At 36.7% G+C, this 18566-nt stretch overlaps 1 protein-coding gene across 3 annotated transcripts in view; it reads right to left on the bottom strand.

Moving 5' to 3' along the window:
* The window catches only part of SOS1 (SOS Ras/Rac guanine nucleotide exchange factor 1), a 157016-nt gene that overhangs the window by 66124 nt on the left and 72326 nt on the right, over positions 1 to 18566 (bottom strand). For 2 of the 3 annotated variants that reach the window (XM_049870289.1, XM_049870290.1), the window contains exons 6-8: positions 12538 to 12681; positions 5650 to 5760; positions 5471 to 5569 (exon numbers count right to left, since the gene is read on the bottom strand). In XM_049870289.1, coding sequence (XP_049726246.1) covers positions 5471 to 5569; positions 5650 to 5760; positions 12538 to 12681 — 354 coding nt within the window. Of the gene's footprint in view, positions 1 to 5470; positions 5570 to 5649; positions 5761 to 12537; positions 12682 to 16592; positions 16667 to 18566 lie in introns of those variants that run through there. The other variant, XM_049870291.1, reaches the window with a different exon arrangement.

Genomic DNA, 18566 nt, shown 5'->3' with positions numbered 1-18566 from the left:
GAACCCCCAAATGATTGCCCTGAGATAATCCTTAAACCTTACCACCAAAAATATCCCCTAAAGTCTTCTTAAAACCAAACAACAACCAAAAATCCAAACCTACTGCCGACAAGCTGATTCTGACTCATAAAGGCCCTGTATAGTTTAGGTAAACTGGTAAAGACTGCCTGCCTTGAGGACTATGCTCTTTTAAGAACTATCTGTACAGGACCAAACTGATAACAACAACTCAAAAGTTTGATAGGAAACTTAGGGGGCAGTAAGTTTATGTTACTGGGAAGAATAATTTGGAAAAGGAGGTTGAGAATGGCTGCACAACCTGAGGAATGTAATCAGTGTTGCTGGATTGTACATGTTATTGAATTGCACTGAATTCAACATGAAATTGTTAAACTAGTATATGTTCTGCTATATATATTCTCAACAACAATTAAAATAAATTATTTGTTAAAAAAAAAAACCTTACGGATCACAACAGAGTATTGTCCAATATAGGGCTAGAAGATGAGCCCCCTCAGTTGGAAGGCACTCAAATTATAAAGTGGCTGCAACAATGGACTTGAGCATACCAACAATTGTGAAGGTGGTGCAGGACCGAGAAACATTTCATTCTATTGTGCATGGGTCATCATGAGTCAGAGCCGATTTGACAGCAACCAACAACAAGAAAAACTTATTTTCTTTTTGCCATTCATTTTTTAATAAGCATTTACTGAATGCCTAAGTGTCAGCCACCATACTAGACATGAGAATTCAAGGATGCATAGGGCTCAGTTCCAGCCCTCATGGAGCACTGTCTTAGTCATCTAGTGCTGCTATAACAGAAATACCACAAGTGGATAGCTTTAACAAAGAGAAATTTATTTCTTCACAGTAAAGTAGGCTAAATTCAGGGTGTCAGCTCCAGGGGAAGGCCTTCTTTCTCTGTCAGCTTTCTTATCAATCTTCCCCTGGACTAGCAACTTCTCTGCACAGGGACTCCTGGTTCAAAGGACGCCTCTGCTCCTGGCACTGTTTTCTTGGTGGTATGAGGTTCCCAACTCTCTGCTTGCTTCCCTTTTCATCTCCTGAGAGATAAAAGGTGGTATAGGCCACACCCCAGGGAAACTCCCTTTACACTCAATCAGAGATGTTATTGGTAAGGGTGTTACAATCCCACCCTAATCCTCTTTAACATAAAATTATAATCACAAAATGAAGGACAACCACACAATACTGGGAATCATGGCCTAACCAAATTGACACATATTTTTGGGGGACACAATTCAATCCATACCAAGCATCAAGTCTAATGGCAAGGCCGACAATAAAAAAGGAACAAGGTCTATAAAGAGGTATGTAGAGAGTGAGGCAGCTCAGTGAAAGGGATCAACTAACTTAGCCAAGGGAACCAAAGGAAAATTGAGAGGGGAAATAACATTTGACTAAACCATATGATGAGTAAGAATTTTCCAGATGAAAAGTGGAGGGCAGAGGTAGAAGAAGAGGGATTTCTAGGTAAATGGAAAAAAAAAAAAGGACATGCAAATAAATGAAATTCTGAACAGATCTGGCATGCCCACGGTTGCTAAGTAATTCTCTATGGCTAAAGCCTAAGGTAGGAGCCCTGGTGGCACAGTGGTTAAATGTCTGGCTTCTAATTGAAAGGCTGGTGGTTTGATGGAGAAAGATGTGGCAGTCTGCTTCTGTAAAGATTTACAGCCTTGGAAACCCTATGGAACAGTTCTACTCTGTCCTGTAGGGTCGCTATGAGTCGGAATCAACTCAACAGCAATGGGTAAAGCATAACGGCAGTAAGATCAACTACTGAGAGCTGATGCTGGAAAGGTAGCTGTGGAAAGTCTAAAGAATTTAGACTTTGTGTTGCAGTTGATAGGGAACCAACAGCACTTTTCAAGCTGGGAGTTCCAGGAGGTACAGAGACCATATAGAAAGCTGCTTCAGGAAGTAGTCCAGGCAAGAGAGAGGACCGGGACTAAGGCAGTGTCAGAGGAAATGGAGAGACTAGGCCGGATTCCAGAGACATATCCAGAATAAAATCATGAGGATCTCTTAATGAGAGATAAGAACCAAGGATGGTGCTAAGGCCTGTGGTGATGGGACATGAGTTGGTCAGTTGATTAACAAAGATGGAATACAGGATCAAGTATAGATTTAGGCAGTGAGGAGAGAGGGAGTAAAGAGTTTAAGATATCTTCAGGACACTGACATAGAGATATCAAAAGAAGCAAACTCTCCAGTGATAACAATACTGAGTATTCATATTCTTCACGGTATCTGAAGTACTTTTTTACATTTATCCTGGGAATAAGCCAGTGAGATAAGCACTTCAGATAAGGAAACCAGGGCTCAAAAAAGTGAACTGACTTGTCACAGGCCAAACACCTAATAGGCGATAGAAGTAGAACTGGATAAGAAGTATCAGGCTCCTACCTAGCCTAGTAAGCTTTCAAAAGTCACTCCATGCCATAGATAAATTATGGCTAGTTTCCAATTTTCACTGTTTTCTTAAGGTTTTGCTGCCTCCCTATTGCCCCAATTTCATGCAATCATCACTGAGGCAGTTGTTCTCCCAGAACAAGGGGATACTGAGTGGTTTAAAGTCAGGAAAGGTGTGTGTCAGGGTTGTATCCTTCCACCATATCTATTCAATCTGAATGCTGAGCAAATAATTTGAGAAGCTGGACTATATGAAGGAGAATGGAGCATCAGGATTGGAGGAAGACTCTCTAACAACCTATGTTATGCAGATGACACAACCTTGCTTGCTGAAAGTGAAGAGGACTTGAAGCATTTACTGATGAAGATCCAAGGCCACAGCCTTCAGTATGAATTACACCTCAACATAAAGAAAATAAAAATCCTCACATCTGGACCAATAAGCCACGTCATGGTAAATAGAGAAAAAAGATCGAAGTTATCAAGGATTTCATTTTACTTGGATCCACAATCAACAGCCATTGAAGCAGCAGTCAAGAAATCAAAAGATGCACTGCACTGGGTAAATCTGCTCCAAAGGACCTCTTCAAAGTGTTGAAAAGCACCTGAAGACTAAGGTGCGCCTGACCCAAGCCATGGTTATTTTCAATCGCATCATATGCATGTGAAAGCTGGACAATGAATAAGGAAGGCTGAAGAAGAATTGATCCCTTTCAATTGTGGTGCTGGCGAAGAATATTGAATATACCACGGACTGCCAAAAGAATGCACAAATCTGTCTTGGAAGGAAGTGCAACCAGAATGCTCCTCAGAAGCAAGGACGGCGAGACTGTGTCTTACATACTTTGGACATGTTGTCAGGAGAAGGACATCATGCTTGCTAAAGTACAGGGTCTGTGAAAAAGATGAAGAGCCTCAACGAGATGGACTGACACAGTGGCTTCAACAATGGGCTCGAGCATAACGACGACTGTATGGATGGCACAAGACCAGGAGTGTTTCATTCTGTGGTACACAGGGTCGTTATGAGTGGGAACCAACTGGATGGCACCTAACAACAGCCACTGAGTTCAGAATTACCAAGTCCAGAACACCTGGTGTAATGGCAATATACAGAAGAAACAACAAATTTACAATGGTAAGAATCATGTAGATGAAAAATATCTTAGACCCTGAAGAGCTGGAAAGTCTTTCAGTCCATCTGAAGGAGGAATCCCCCTATGATAGCTCCCCCAAAGAAACCTACCTAAACACATTACATTTTTAAAGGCTTCCATGAGTTGGAATTGACTTGATGGCAATGGATTTGGTTTGGTTTTCTGGTCTAGTTAATTTAGGAAATTCTGAAAACAATTAGATTGCTTTACTGCACAATTCTGCAACTCTTTTAATGGTCTAATGTGCACTGAAAATTCCTAGGACTATGATTAAGGATGTAAGATTCCCCAAACATATTTGACCACTAAGCACCCATTCTCCCCCCTCTTTTTTGTATCTCATGTGACTATCATCTCATAGAATACAGTCTGAAAATCCTGCTCAATGCAAATATTTAATTAAGCAACATACCAGCAAAGATAAATTAAAGATAAGTACAAATAGTATATTAATGATTAAAACAAAAAAATCCACTGCCGTTGAGTCGATTCTGACTCATAGCAACCCTGCAAGACAGAGTAGAACTGCCCCATAGAGTTTCCAAGGAGCGCTTGGCAGATATGAACTGCCAACCTCTTGGTTACCAGTCGTAGCACTTAACCACTATGCCACCAGGGTTTCTTATATTAATGTTTAGGGAATGAAAAATTTAAAAAAGTGATCAGAGTCTGTAGGATGAATTTAGCAATTTTCTGCCCAATATACTGCTAATTTTACAACGTAACTTAGACAGAAATATGAAATCTGGGATACGCATGTTGAAACCAGTAGAAATCTTTTAAATTGCTGAACAATATAGTTAAAAAATTCTATTATCACAAGTGACAATTTTAACTCCTTGGTCCTTTCCCAATTCAAACATTCCTACTTGAAAACTCTAAATTTCAAATCACTTATAATGCAAAGAAACCTGGGAAAATGGAAGTAAATGTAGGCATGAGAGTTCCTCCAGTTTACTAAATTGAGAGGTCTTCTATTCTTTCACAGGTTCATTAGAGAGCCTATTTTATCCTCTGTCCCTACAATTACAAATATGATTTCTGGGAATACATTCTCCACAACAAAATCATGATATTAAACAGAATTTTTCTTTATTCAATTAAAAGCTAAAAAAATACTAACAATATTAATGCATGTCTCATTTTATATTTATGAGGCTAGTTCATTAAAGGTAAACAAAATATAATTATTATCTTGGCCATTATTTTAAAATTATGAGAAAAATAATTTGATGCTTTTATACTATGACATATTATCCATAATCCAAAGGAGACTTCATTAGATATGTAAAAACCAATCATTTTGAGCTACATTATTGAATTACAATTTATACAGACTAAATTTCCCCTTTTCCCTAATTAATTTCAGTATATAATAGGGAAAAACAAAACTCTTTCCAAAAACTGGGTGGTTTCAACCAAGATCAAGTGGGAAATTTTTACTGGGACCACACATGATTCACCATTTTTAAAGTGATAATAAGCAGTTTTGTGGAGAAAGTGGCAATCTTGAGCTATGAAAATTAGGTGAATTAATCTTCCCCATTACTTGGGCCTTCTCCCAACACCGGGTCCCTTATCTGGGTCCCTTAATCCGCTGAGGTCCCAAAATGGAGACTTGGATGCATAAATCCAAGGGTGTTTACAAAGAATCTCCCATGTAAATAAAAAGTAACGGCACGAGATAAAAATACTTGAGAATTGCTTTAAATTTCACTATTAAAACTAGCGAAAAATTACCACCCTTTTGCAGATTTATTTACATTTGCTTCTTAGCTGTGTGTGTATGGACGCTTACACAGTAATTTAGAAATGAACTGACAAAAAATTTCACTACACTTGAATATTTTATAAAAAGCAGTGAGTTGGCTTACCTTCAAAAGTTCAAAGTAATGCAGACAGTGGTAAACAGGGGCTAGAAGCAGCCTGGGTAAAACATACTGAACAGCTTCTTTGAAACCTTCGCCTATTGACTAGAAAACAAAGTGGTTTAATTTTTTTTTTTAAGTTTACTTTTCAGATATTGTATATCTTGATTTAAAAATTACTGTACCTGCAAATAGAGTGCCGCTCCAGGCTTTGACAACTGACTAAGGAAATGATCATGAAAACCAGGTCGCAAAATATCTCGAGCATATGATTCATATGGATCAAATGCCAGTTCCTCAGAAAATAAAGAAGGTAACAATAAATAAATAATCTTTCTCCAAGGTAAAACATAAATAACCTACTACCATAAATACTGAGGTTAAATTATGGGCACACCTGTACCTGCAGAATTATATATTTCTTTTAAAGCCTCTAAAAGTTATGACTACTAATTACGATTTTAATAGAATAAACCTAATATTCTCAAGTAAAGAAGTAAATAAATTTTTTCTGATGAGTAATGGGATCCTTGTATGTCATGACACCTCTCATCAAAGTATTTGAGTATGCAGAATTACGAAGAAATGCGGCATAAAAACAGGCAAATTTTTGGTTCTGGAAAACAAATAAACTCTAGCCTGAACATCAAAGGACATAGATATCTACAACCTGGTAAGGTGTAAACATTTAGAATACTGACCCAAAAAACCAAACCCACTGCCATCAAGTCAATTTCAACTCATAGCGGCCCTATAGGACAGAGTAGAACTGCCCCATAGAGTTTCCAAGGAGCGCTTGGTGGATCTGAACTGCAGACCTTTTGGTTAGCAGCCATAGCTCTTAACCACTATGGCACCAGGGTTCCCAGAATACTGATGCCAGACATTTATTTTTTTTTGTGGTTATTTCTTGCTGGTGGGCTTTTACTTTGATATTCTGTGGAAGAGTTTATATCATCTAAAATTCATTGTTATAGTTTCATAGAACAAAACTATTTAATCCAAGTTGGGAAGAAAAAAAAAAAGAACTATCATCATTAGCATGATCATTCATTAATAGACCAAACAACTCCAATGGCTAGAGCTAAAGGGGACAGAATATACTGGTTCTGATGATTCTTCAGGAAAAAAGGAGAACAGGTGTCTTAGTTTTAGCAGAATAGGGCTGCAATTACCCTCCATCCCCTGGAAAATGGTGCCCTGGATTCTGGCGAGAGCTCATTTCCAGAAAGGATAACTCTAGAAAGGAGAAGAGGACATCTAGTGGAGAAGTGTGGCACAGGAAGGCAGGTGAGAAAGATATTCATGTATTAAAAAAAAAAAAAAAAAAAAAGCTACCCTTAACGGGAAGGTTAAATGATATGGCAGCACTCAAATCCACCAGCTGCTCCTCAGAAACCCGATGGGGCAGTTCTTCTCTGACCTCTAGGGTCTCTATGGATCGGAATCAACTCGACGGCAGCAGGGTTTTTTTAGATCAGAAGTCAGAAGACCTGAGTTCTGGTCTTTGTGAAATGCAATATGGCGTATAAAGCTCCAAGTCTTCCTGGATTCTTTGAGCTGGCTCCTAGTTCATTTCCCAATTTCAACTTCTGCAAGTCTTTCCAATGAAAACTTTCCAGAATAATATAACACCACAAATTGCAGTTTATCGTGGATCTTTTAGAAATGGACAATAAGATTTCCACAATACAACAGGGAGGAGTCAGGTATCGACGGAATGTATGGGAGACAGCAATAAAAATGTGATTAGATGGTTATATCTCAGGTCTCTCGAACTTCTAGAAATCATCATATGCCCCAATAAAAAACCCTGGAGAAGGACATAATGCTTGGTAGATTAGAGGGTCAGTGAAAAGAGGGAAGCCCTCATGAGATGGATTGACACAGTGGCTGCAACGATGGGCTCAATCATAGCAACCATTGTAAGGATGGTGCAGGACCAGGCAGTGGTTCGTCCTGTTGTACACAGGTCGCTATGAGTCGGAACCGACTCAATGGCACCTAACAACACAACAACAACCCAGATAAATATTTATCCTCCTCCCCTTTTAGTAATCTTAAATTCATTACGGAATATTTATAATAAAGACTATACAATATAGTGGTTTAAAAGCATACTCTCTGGAGAATGAGAGATCCAATTCTACTACTTAAAAGTTGTGTGACCTTCAACAAACTACTTAGTTTCTCTGAGCCAGTTTCCTCATTGGAAAATGTGAAAACAACCTACCTCATGGGGTTGTTTAAAGAACAACAAATGAGGTATCACATATAAAGTGCTTATAGAGTGTCTGCTGCTAAATAAACGGTAGCTAGTATTATTCTAAAAAAGCTAATCTCAAGAGCGATATTGAAGATATTGAAGCTCTCCTTACATACTGTTTTATTCCTAAGGACAAATTTGCAGAGTGGCAAACTCTTTTAAGAATCCATATATGAGTTTACAGATTATTTTGTAACTATTTCACTGGTTAAAATGTAGCATGTACTTCTAAGATTCAAAGAAAAATATAAAATTGTCAATACACATAACTGTACTAGCAATCAAAAATGTGATTATTTTAAACATACAGAAAAAAGCACAGAGAATAGCCTAACATAAGTAAACCCACCATCTAGCTCAAACAAGCTCTAATATTTTAGAATACTTGCTTCAGATTATTTTTTAGAGAAATAAAACAGATATAACTTATCCCCTTGGTATCTCTATCTCCTATGTTTTCTTCTAAGAGCTTTATAGCTTTAGCTCTTAAGGTCTTTGGTCCATTTTGAGTTAAATTGTGCCCATGATGTCGGTAAGGGTCCCATCCATTTTTTGGCGCTTTTCATATAACTTTATGGTATCTTTTCTTGGTTTTTAATTTTTAAAATCTCTTCTGTTATTGTGTTTTCTGTGTCTTTTTAAAGAAACCCTTCCCTACCTCAAAGTCATAAATATGTCCTCTATTTTTGTCTCAACTTCTAAAGTTTTGCTTTTTATTTTTAGATTTATGATCTATTTGGAACTTTCTGCATATATAGCTAAGGATTTTTTTTTCCTATATGAATAACCAGTTTTGACCCAGCATCATTTACTAATTAGTTCATCCTTTCGCTATGGATCAATAATCTAATCTCAGTCACATACCACAGTGTCTATGTATGTGTGTGTATATTTTTTTCCAGGACTCTCTACTCTGTTCCACTGTCTATACCTGCACCAAAAATGTGGCTTCAAAATAAATCTTAATATCTGGTAGGTCACACCACCCCTTTTGTTACTTATCAATTTTTCTTTTTGTTCCTTTTCTTTCACATGAATTTTAGAATCAGCTTGTTAGGCACTGAATTTATAGAATTTTTGGGAGGGTGGCAACTGGCATTATTATAATAGTGAGTCTTCCATCGTGAACATGGTATATACAGCTACTCATAGATTCTGTATTTGTGAATTTGGCTATGTGCTAAAAATACTTGCAGCGTTTTCACAGTCATTCACAGGCATGCACATTTACAGAGTGGGAGAAAATTCCCAGCTGAAGTTGTACAAGACTGGTTCAGTATTCATTAATTCAGTATTTGCGGGAACTTTACAGACTATAACTACTGTGATTAGTGAGAATCAGCCGTATTTCCACTTATTCAAATCTTCTCTTATGAACCTAATATTTTATAATTTTCTCAAAAAAGGTCTTATATATATCTTTAGTTGGGTTTATTTCTGAGTACCCTATAGTCTTGTTTCTACGTGTGAATGGAGCCTTTTCTAATATTTATATTCGAGTATATACTGATCTTTTATCTAGCAACTATACTGAACTTGCTTATTATTTCTAGTACTATATAAATTGTCCTGGATCTTCTTCTATGTAGGTAATTATATTGACTACAAAAAGGACAATTTTGGCTACTTTTGTCTTTTTACATTGGTTAACACCTCTATTAGGGTACTGACAGAAATGGTGATAGTGGGCATTCTTTCTAACTTTTTTTTTTTATAGTTTAGTTATTAAATATGGTATCTGCTATAGATTCCTGATAAATATCACTTATTAGGTTAGGAGAGTTCCCCTTTTATTGCTCACTTGCCACACATTTTTAAGAAATTCATGAGTGAATGCTGAATTTTATGAATGCTTTCCTTATTTGCTGAAGTTTTACTCTGACAATGTGGAGTATTAAAATTTTTAAATTTCAAACCACTTATGAGTCTGCTAAGATAAATCATACTTGGATACAATATTTAGCTGTATTATAAACCGACGCATTTCTTGGCCACTTTTAAAAAGATTTCTGCATGTATGAGAGTGGTTCATACTTTTGTGTGTACTGTCCTTACCCAGTTTGAACATGTCTACACAATCCTGTTAAACTGAGTTGCTCTTGGTGGCCCTATTCTTTGAAACAGTTTGTAGAGGAGCAAGATTAACTGTTTTTTTGAAGATAAGTAAAACTCATCTGTGATAGCACCCAGTGTATGCCTAGAGTCATTTGTGGTAATATAATTTTGATTATCTTTTTTTTTTTTTTTTGAATAGTTTTTTAATTTAATCAGGATACCTACTTTTCCTTGTCAATTTTCCTGTTTTATATTTATATATTTTAAGTTATTTCATCCAAATTTTGAAAAAAATTGAAGTGGATTTTACTATTCCTGTATGATTTAAAAAATCTTTATCTATAGTTCTTCTTTTAATGCTAATATTTATTTGTGCTTTTCTCCCTGCCCCCATTACCCTTAACTAGAGGTTTTTTTTCATCTGTTTTCTAGTTCATTAATTCTGTTTTTCTATTACTTTCCTGCTTATATGCTCTTAAGCTTATCCCATTATTGTTACTGTTCCTTGAACTGACAACTAATTTATTTTTAACTATCCCCATTTTTTAAAAATATATTTAAAACAACTTGTCTCTAAGAACTGCTTTAGCCGCATCTTACAAGGTTTGGTATACGGAACCCTCACTGCTATTCAACGGTACTCCATTATTGTTGCCTCTTTAATCTGTGAGATATTTATGAATTCATTTTTAAGGTTTCCAAGCATTTTTGAAATTTTTTTTTACTGTGAATTCTATTTGTCAGGTGGTCAGAAAAGATGGTCTGTATATTATTTGAAATTTGAGGCCTTCTTTGTGATCTAATACCACAGCCAACTTTTATGAATATAACATGTATCTTCAAAAGAAAGTAAAGTCTCTATTTGTTAAGTGCAGGGTGCTATATTATATCAAATCTGCTCAATTTGTTAATTCTGATCTTCTATAACTATTAATTTTTTTCAGTTTTATCTATTAATTTCTGATAGAGATGTATTAACACTTCCTAATATGTTAGTAACTTTTTCCATTTCTCAACCCTTGTAATTTTGTCAGTTTTTATTGCTTATATTTTGAGGATTTTAATACACATTTGTGATTTATATCTTTGTGATACTGCACCTTTTATTATTAGGTTGCATTCCTCTCTACCACCAATTCGTTGCCATCAAGTTGATTATGACTCATAGCAACCCTACAGGACAGAGCAGAACTGCCCCCCAGTTTCCAAGGAGCGGCTAGTGGATTCGAACTGCCAACCTTTTGGTTAGCAGCTGAGTTCTTAACCAACGTGCCACTAGGACTCCTCTCTGTCATTACTAACGTGTTTTTTTTCCCTTTAAAGCTTCCTTTGTCTGATTTAATATACCAACTTCTGTTATGATTTTTTATGTCATGATTTTTCCACAACTTTATTTTAAATATTTCTCTAGTTCTGTTTTAGGTTTGTCTCTTGTAAGCTGGAAAAACTGGGTTTTTAAAAATCGAATCTGACAATTGCTTTCATTAAATAAAATGAATTTCATCAGTTTACATATGCTGAGTTGCTAATATAGTTGGATTTATTTGTACCTTATTTTATTTTCATGATCTTGGCTTTTCTTTTGTTGTCATTATCACTGCTTTTCTTTGCTTCATTTATTCCTGGGTGATGCAAATGGTTTGTACTAGATTAACCTAAAAGCTGACAATTCGAACCCACCTAGCAGCACTACAGAAGAATGGCCTGGTGAACTGCTTCCATAAAGACTACAGCCAAGAAAACCCTAGGAAGCAGTTTCACTCTGCAACACATGGAGTCACGACAAGTCGGCATCAACTCAATAGCAACGGGCTATGTATACTCCATTTTTTTCTTTTTATATTTCATTACTTCTATGTGTTTGGAGCTAGAGGTGTTTTGGTAAAGCCTTACTGTTTTGCCTGAAAGTCTTAGTTTTTTTAATGGCCACATTTTAAAACTATTGTTTGCAAGCTCAACTCTGTCTTGTAATAAAAGATAAAGTAGGTATTGAGTGAGAAGAGAGCAAGAGCTAGAATTCTTAGAATTAGTATAATGCTAGCTTATTAGGACTAACCCATAGATTTTAGCATTGGAAATATCCAAGGAGAGGGTCACCAGGGTTTTACTCCATGATGTCTGAATTATTTAGGCCTTGGACTTGATGTTCCTCGTCACTATGCTCCTATTCTAAATAATAACGCAGCTAACATATAATGAGTAGTTCACTGTGTGCCAGGTGGTTAACTAAGCATTTTGATGTGTTATTTAATTTTCACAAAAATCCTAAGTCTTATTATTATCTCCATTTTATAAATAAAGACATGAGCGTTTGGAGAAATTAAATAACTTGCCCACAGTTACACAACTAATCATTAGCAAAGCTTGGATTGAAACACAGTTAGTCTGATTCCAGATCCAAGTTCTATGGCGTTTTCATAGAAAAATATACTTTTCTAATATACTTGACTTTCCTTAACCTTGCTATTTGAGATTTTACTGCAAGCCATTGGGTGCCAGCTGTAAATACCACTTCCTGTGGGATATGCTCTTTTTATGATGGATGAGAGACCACTTTTCCTTTGTTTAGTAAAATAATAGAAACCAATGACGTTATGAAGAAGGGACAATACACAGCTGAGTAGTCAGATGTTAGTATCTATGATCTTAGCTGGAAACAAGAATTAAGACTCCAATTTTAATTCAAATATAGGTTTTTATGCACACCTTTTTTGTTTGTTTTTTTGGGGGGGTATATAATTGAAGTACTTACCTCTGCTAAGTCTTCAAAGCAGCTTCCTACTAATGGATGGGGACTGCCTTCATCTGTCATTTCTACAGTGTCTTCTATGTGGCCCAGTAACTTTACACTAAGTTCATGTATATCTACTATACGACTAAATATATTTTCTACATCCTGTTGGAGGAAAAACACATTAGTTAGGTTAGAAAAGAATAAAAATGAAAATTTGAGCCAATAAGTCAGTTTATAATTACAAAATTTAACATGGCAAATACAGTGAGAAATTTTAATCACCTAAAAATATAAACAGAAAATAATTCAAGAATTCCTTTTGCAATAATGTACAATTTGCAAATAAATGTCTCTAGCTCAGTGGTTCTCTTTGAAACTATGTGGTCTTAGGATTCCTTCACACACTTAGAAATTATTGAGGACTCCAAAGTGCATTTGTTTATCAATATAGCTATCAATATTTACCATATTAGAAATTAAAACCAAGAAATTTTAAAATATTAACTCATTTAAAATATCAGCAAACTCACTATATGTTAAATAGCATTTTTGTGAAAAGCCTATTTTTCTAAAACAAAACATTTAATGAGAAGAATGGAACTGTTTTATATTTTTGTAAATCTCTTAACATCTGGTTTAATAGAGGATAGCAGGATTTTCACACCTGTATCTTTACTCAATCTGCTGTGATACACTGTTGTAGTTATATGAAGACAATCTGGCTTTGCACAGATATTTTGTTGGAAAAGGAAGTATTTTAATAGTCTTTTCAAATAATTGTGGATATCATTTTCTCTATGTAATTTTAATTAATATAATTAAAAAAATATAAATAAAATTCACCCTTTCAAAGTTCAATGGTTTTTAATATGTTCACAGACTTGTGCAACCATCACCACTACCCAATTCCGGAATATTTTCATTACCCGCAAAAGAAACCCCATACCTATTAGCAGTCATGTCCCATTCCTCCCTTCTCCCCATTAAAAGCCCGTGGTCGTTGAGTCGATTCCGACTTACAGTGACCCTACGGGACAGAGCAGAACTGCACCATAGAGTTTCCAAGGAGTACCTAGTAGATTCGAACTGCCAACCTTTTGGTTACCAGCCACAGCACTTAACCATTACACCACCAGGGTTTCCCTTCTCCCAGCCCCTGGAAAATTTGTCTCTGTGAGTTTGACTATTCTGGACATTTCATCTAATGAGAATAGATATCCTTTTTTGATACAACACCAAAACTTGACAAATGGTCGTTTCTTAAAAGTTAGTTATTATGTGAAATCTGAAACCATACCAATTTTGTGCTGTAGCCATAAAATCCACTGGTCTATTCTGAACTGTGAATGGATTATTCACCCACGCACGGTCACTTTGAAAATATGAGTTCACTAAGTTCTGCAGATCATGCAAATGCTAACACATTTCACTAAACAATATTAAAAAACCAAATTCATTAACATCAGCAGTGATGGTGGGAGTGGATACAAGTTTTCCAAAATTCTGACTTAAATTTGAAAGCTCAAATTTTATCACAGGCAACAAACTTGGTCAGTTGTTTTCCTTGAAGTGGCAGGCTCATTTCAATCATTTTCTGAGAAAATGTCTACCAAGTATGCAAAGTATAAATACCATAGTTTGTCAATTTCAGTTAAATCAGTGTTTCATGATAAAAGTGGCTAGTTCACTTCACAACTCAATCAGGGACACAGTAATCTCCCTCACGATAACTACCACACTTTGGTTTGCGGCAGAAGTGCTTCAGACCTACTCCCTATCTGCCTCAGCTCTTCTCTGATCCAGTCTTTCTCTTGGCATTCCAGGCTCTCGTTCTACCCAGTAATGACAAAGAATCCATGTATGATTCCCTTTCGCTTCATTCATTCTACTCTTATTTTTATTACCAATAGATATATATATACAAGATGCTCAAAATAACACTTTGTGACTTCTGTAAGATTTTCTGTAGGCTGCTGTTTTCTGTAGGTAGTTGCCAAAGTTTCAGCTCCGAATCATTGTGACCTTATATAGAATAGAATGAAACATTTCTCAGTCCTGTGCTATCTTCACAATCATTGGTATGTTTGAGTCCATTGTTGGGCTATTGTGTCAATCCATCTCACCGAGGGATTCCCTTGTTTTCACTGACCCTCTACTTTACATGACAATCCTTTTCGAGCAATTGGTCTTCCCTGATGACATGTCCCAAGTAAGCAAGCCAACGTCTCGTCATCTTTACTTCTAAGGAGCGTTGTGGTTGTACTTCTTCTAATACTAATTCTGTTCATTCTTCTGGTACTCCACAGTGTATTTGATATTCTTTGCCAACACTACAATACATCAATTCTTCTTTCGTCTTCCTTTTTCATTGTCTAGCTTTCGCCTGCATATGAGGTAATTAAAAAGACCATGGCTTTGGGTAAGACCAAAACCGAAATCCAAACCTGTTGCCATCAAGTCAAATTCAACTCACAGCAGTCATACACGACAGAGTAGAACTGCCCCATAGAGTTACCAGGAGCGGCTGGTGGATTCGAACTGCTGACCTTTTGGTTAGCAGCCGAGCTCTTAACCTCTGCACCACCAGGGCGCCCTGGGTAAGGCACACCTTAATTATCAAACTGACATCTTTGCTTTCTACAATTTTAAAGAGGCCTTTTGCAACAGATTTGCCCAATGTAAGATGTCATTTGGTTTCCTGACTGCTCCTTCCATGGGCATTGAAATTTCACTAAATGAAATCACTGACAACTTTAATTTTTTTCTCTATTTATCATGAAGTTATCGGTCCAGTTGTGAGGATTTTCATTTTCTTCACGTTCAGGATTAATCCATACTGACCTTCATGTGTAAGTGCTTCAAGTCTTCTTCATTTTCGACAAGCAAGACTGTATCCTCTCCATATCACACATTGTTCTTCTTCATATAGTCCACCGTCTCAGATTATTTTTTCAGCATACAAATTGAGTAAGTAAGGTGAAAGGATACAACTCCACTTCACACCTTTTCAAATTTAAAACCATGCAGCAGTTCCTTGTTCTATTTGAACGACTGTGTCTTGATCCATGTACAGATTCCACATGAGCACAATTCAGTGTTCTGGAACTCCCATTCTTCATAATGTTATCCATAATTTGTTGCGGTCCACACAGTCAAATACCTTCACATAGTTGATAGAACACAGGTAAAAATCTTTCCGGTATTCTCTGCTTTTGGCCATGATCCATCTGACATTAGCAATGTTATCTCTCATTCCACATCTTCTTCTGAATTCTGTAGGTTAGATTCCTAGATAAAGACTATTGTCACAGGGTATGTATTTAAAATTTTGGTGATTATTTTTCTTAAAAAGATATAATGATTCACCCTCCCATCAAGAGTGTACGGGAGTAACCGTTTTGCTAAATCCTTACAATAGTGATTATTTTCAATTTTAACTTTATCCTGCAATTATTTGATTGACATTGTTTGATTTGATTCTGTCCTACAGGGTCGCTGTAAGTTGGAATCAACTCGACAACAGTGGGTTTGGTGTTTTGTTTTTTTGGGATTTTTTTTGTTTTTTTATCAGTGACTATTTTTTTATTTCCGAATCAACTTTATTGAGACAGGTTCACATACAATAAAATACAAATATTTTAAGTGTACATCCTGAGGAGTGTTTACATATGTATCCACCCTTGTAGCCACCACTATTATCAAGATACAGAACATTTCCATCATCCTAAAAAATTTCCTTGTGCCCCATCTCAGTCAATCCCCCACCATCCTTGCCTCCAGGAAACCAGCGATCTGCTTTCTGTCACTACAGACTAAAATGATCCTTTTGTATCTAGTTTTTGGGCTCATGTTTTTGAGATTTATCCATGTTGTTGCATGTATTACTACTTCATTCCTTTTTATTGCTGACTTGCATTCCATTAGACCAAAGAACTGACACCTTTGAACTGTGGTGTTGGTGAAGAATATTGAATATACCATGGACTGCCAAAAGAACAAATGAATCTATCTTGGAAGAAGCACAACCAGAATGCTCCTTAAAAGCAAGGATGGTGAGACTACATCTTACATACTTTGGACATGTCAGGAGGAATCAGTCCCTGGAGGAGGACATCAGGCCTGGTAAAGCTCAGGGTCAGCGAAGAAGATGAAGACCCTCAACGAGATGGATTGGCACAGTGGCTGCAACATTGAGCTCATGCATAACAATGATTGTGAGCATGGCACAGGACCTGGCAGTGTTTCGTTCTGTCGTGCACAGGGTCTTTATGAGTCGGAGCTGACTCGGCGGCACCTAATAACAACAACAACATTCCATTTTATGGATACAAGGTAATTTTTAAGTCCATTCACCTGTTGATGGACATTTGGGTTGTTTCCAGTTTGGGGCTATTAAAAATAAAGCTGCTATGAACGTTTGTGAACAAGTTTTGTATGGAAATGTTTTCAATTCTTTTGCGTGAAAACCTAGGTGTAGAATTGCTGGGTAGTGGTGCAAACAGTTAAGTGCTCAGCTACCAGCCAAAAAGTTGGTGGTTCGAACCCACCAAGAAGTGCTTCAGAAGACGGGCCTGGTGATCTGCTCCTGAAAGGTCACAGCTTGAACACCCCACAGAACAGTTGTACTCTGCACACATGGGGGTCACCATGAGTTGCAACGGACTCAATGGCAACTAACAACAGCAACACAGTTAATATTACATGTTTTCAGAAACTGTCAAAATATTTCCTGAAGTTTTTATACCACTTTACCTTACCACAAACCATGTGGGAATTTAATATTCCCACAAGCAGCTGATCCACATCCTTTTCAACATTTTGAATTACTGGTCTTTTTGAGTCTTTCTAAAGAATGTATAGTACTATTTCACTGTGTTTTTAATTTGCATTTCCCTGACAACCATTCAGGAGCCCTGCTGGCATGAGGGTTAACAGCTACAGCTACTAACCCACTGGTCAGCAGTCTGAATCCACCAGCCGCCCCTGGGAAACCCTATGGGGGAGTTCTATTCTGTCTTAGAGGGTTGCTATGAGTTGAAATTGACTCAACTGCAACAGGTTTGGTTTTTTGGGGTTTGATGAGTACATTCATGCTGAGCATATTTTGAAGTGCTTTTTTTGCCATTTGTGTATCTTCCTTTATAAAGTGTTCAAATTTTTTGTCCATTAAAAAATAATTGGACTGTTTTTCTTATTACTGAATTATAAGAGTTCTTCATATATTCTGGATACAAGTCTTATCTTTTATATATATCTCAGATATGTTCTCCCAGTCTGTGACTTGTCTTTTTATTTTTCTGACAACGTATTTAGAAGAACAAGTTTTTCATTTTAATAAAAGTCCAATTTATTAATTTTACGGTTCTTGATTTTTGTGTCATATCTAAGAAATCTTTGTCTGTTATTCCTTTATTAGCAACTTTATTGAAATATGACTTGTATACCATGAATTTCATCCATTTAATGAACAATTCAATCATTTTTAGTATATTTAGAGTTTTGCAACCATCAGAATCTGCTCCTTTATTTTTTAATGTTCACTTGTTACCGTAACTAGAACCTCAGTCCTAGCCTCTGTAGTAAGCACTGTTTCCTGATCAGTCACTCTTGGCTCTGGGGCTACAGTTTCAGGAATTACTGGACTGTCACCACCTTACACAACCTGTTCTCACTCAGCATATCCCCAGAATCCAATCAGGTTAGTCTGATGACTATTTTAAGATCAGTAATCCCTCGGGTAAGTTTCAATGTTCCTGGCTCCCTCCTTTGTGTCGCCCATACTGTGGTCATACTTCTATTATGGTAATTACCACAGTGTACTGCAATTTAGGAAACCCTGGTGCCATAGTGGTTAAGAGCTATGGCTGCTAACCAAGAGGTCAGCAGTTCAAATCCGCCAGGTGCTCCTTGGAAACTCTATGGGGCAGCTCTACTCTGTCTATAGGGTCGCTATGAGTCGGAATCGACTTGACGGCAGTGGGTTTGGTTTTTTTTTGGGTTACTGCAATTTAAGTTTATATCTTTAATTTGACTAGGCTGAATTTCCT

Source organism: Elephas maximus, chromosome 26 (genome assembly GCF_024166365.1).
Source record: "Elephas maximus indicus isolate mEleMax1 chromosome 26, mEleMax1 primary haplotype, whole genome shotgun sequence".
NCBI classification, from domain to species: domain Eukaryota; kingdom Metazoa; phylum Chordata; class Mammalia; order Proboscidea; family Elephantidae; genus Elephas; species Elephas maximus.
Note: the sequence above shows the minus strand (reverse complement) of the source record. Positions and strands in the feature narration are given on the sequence as shown.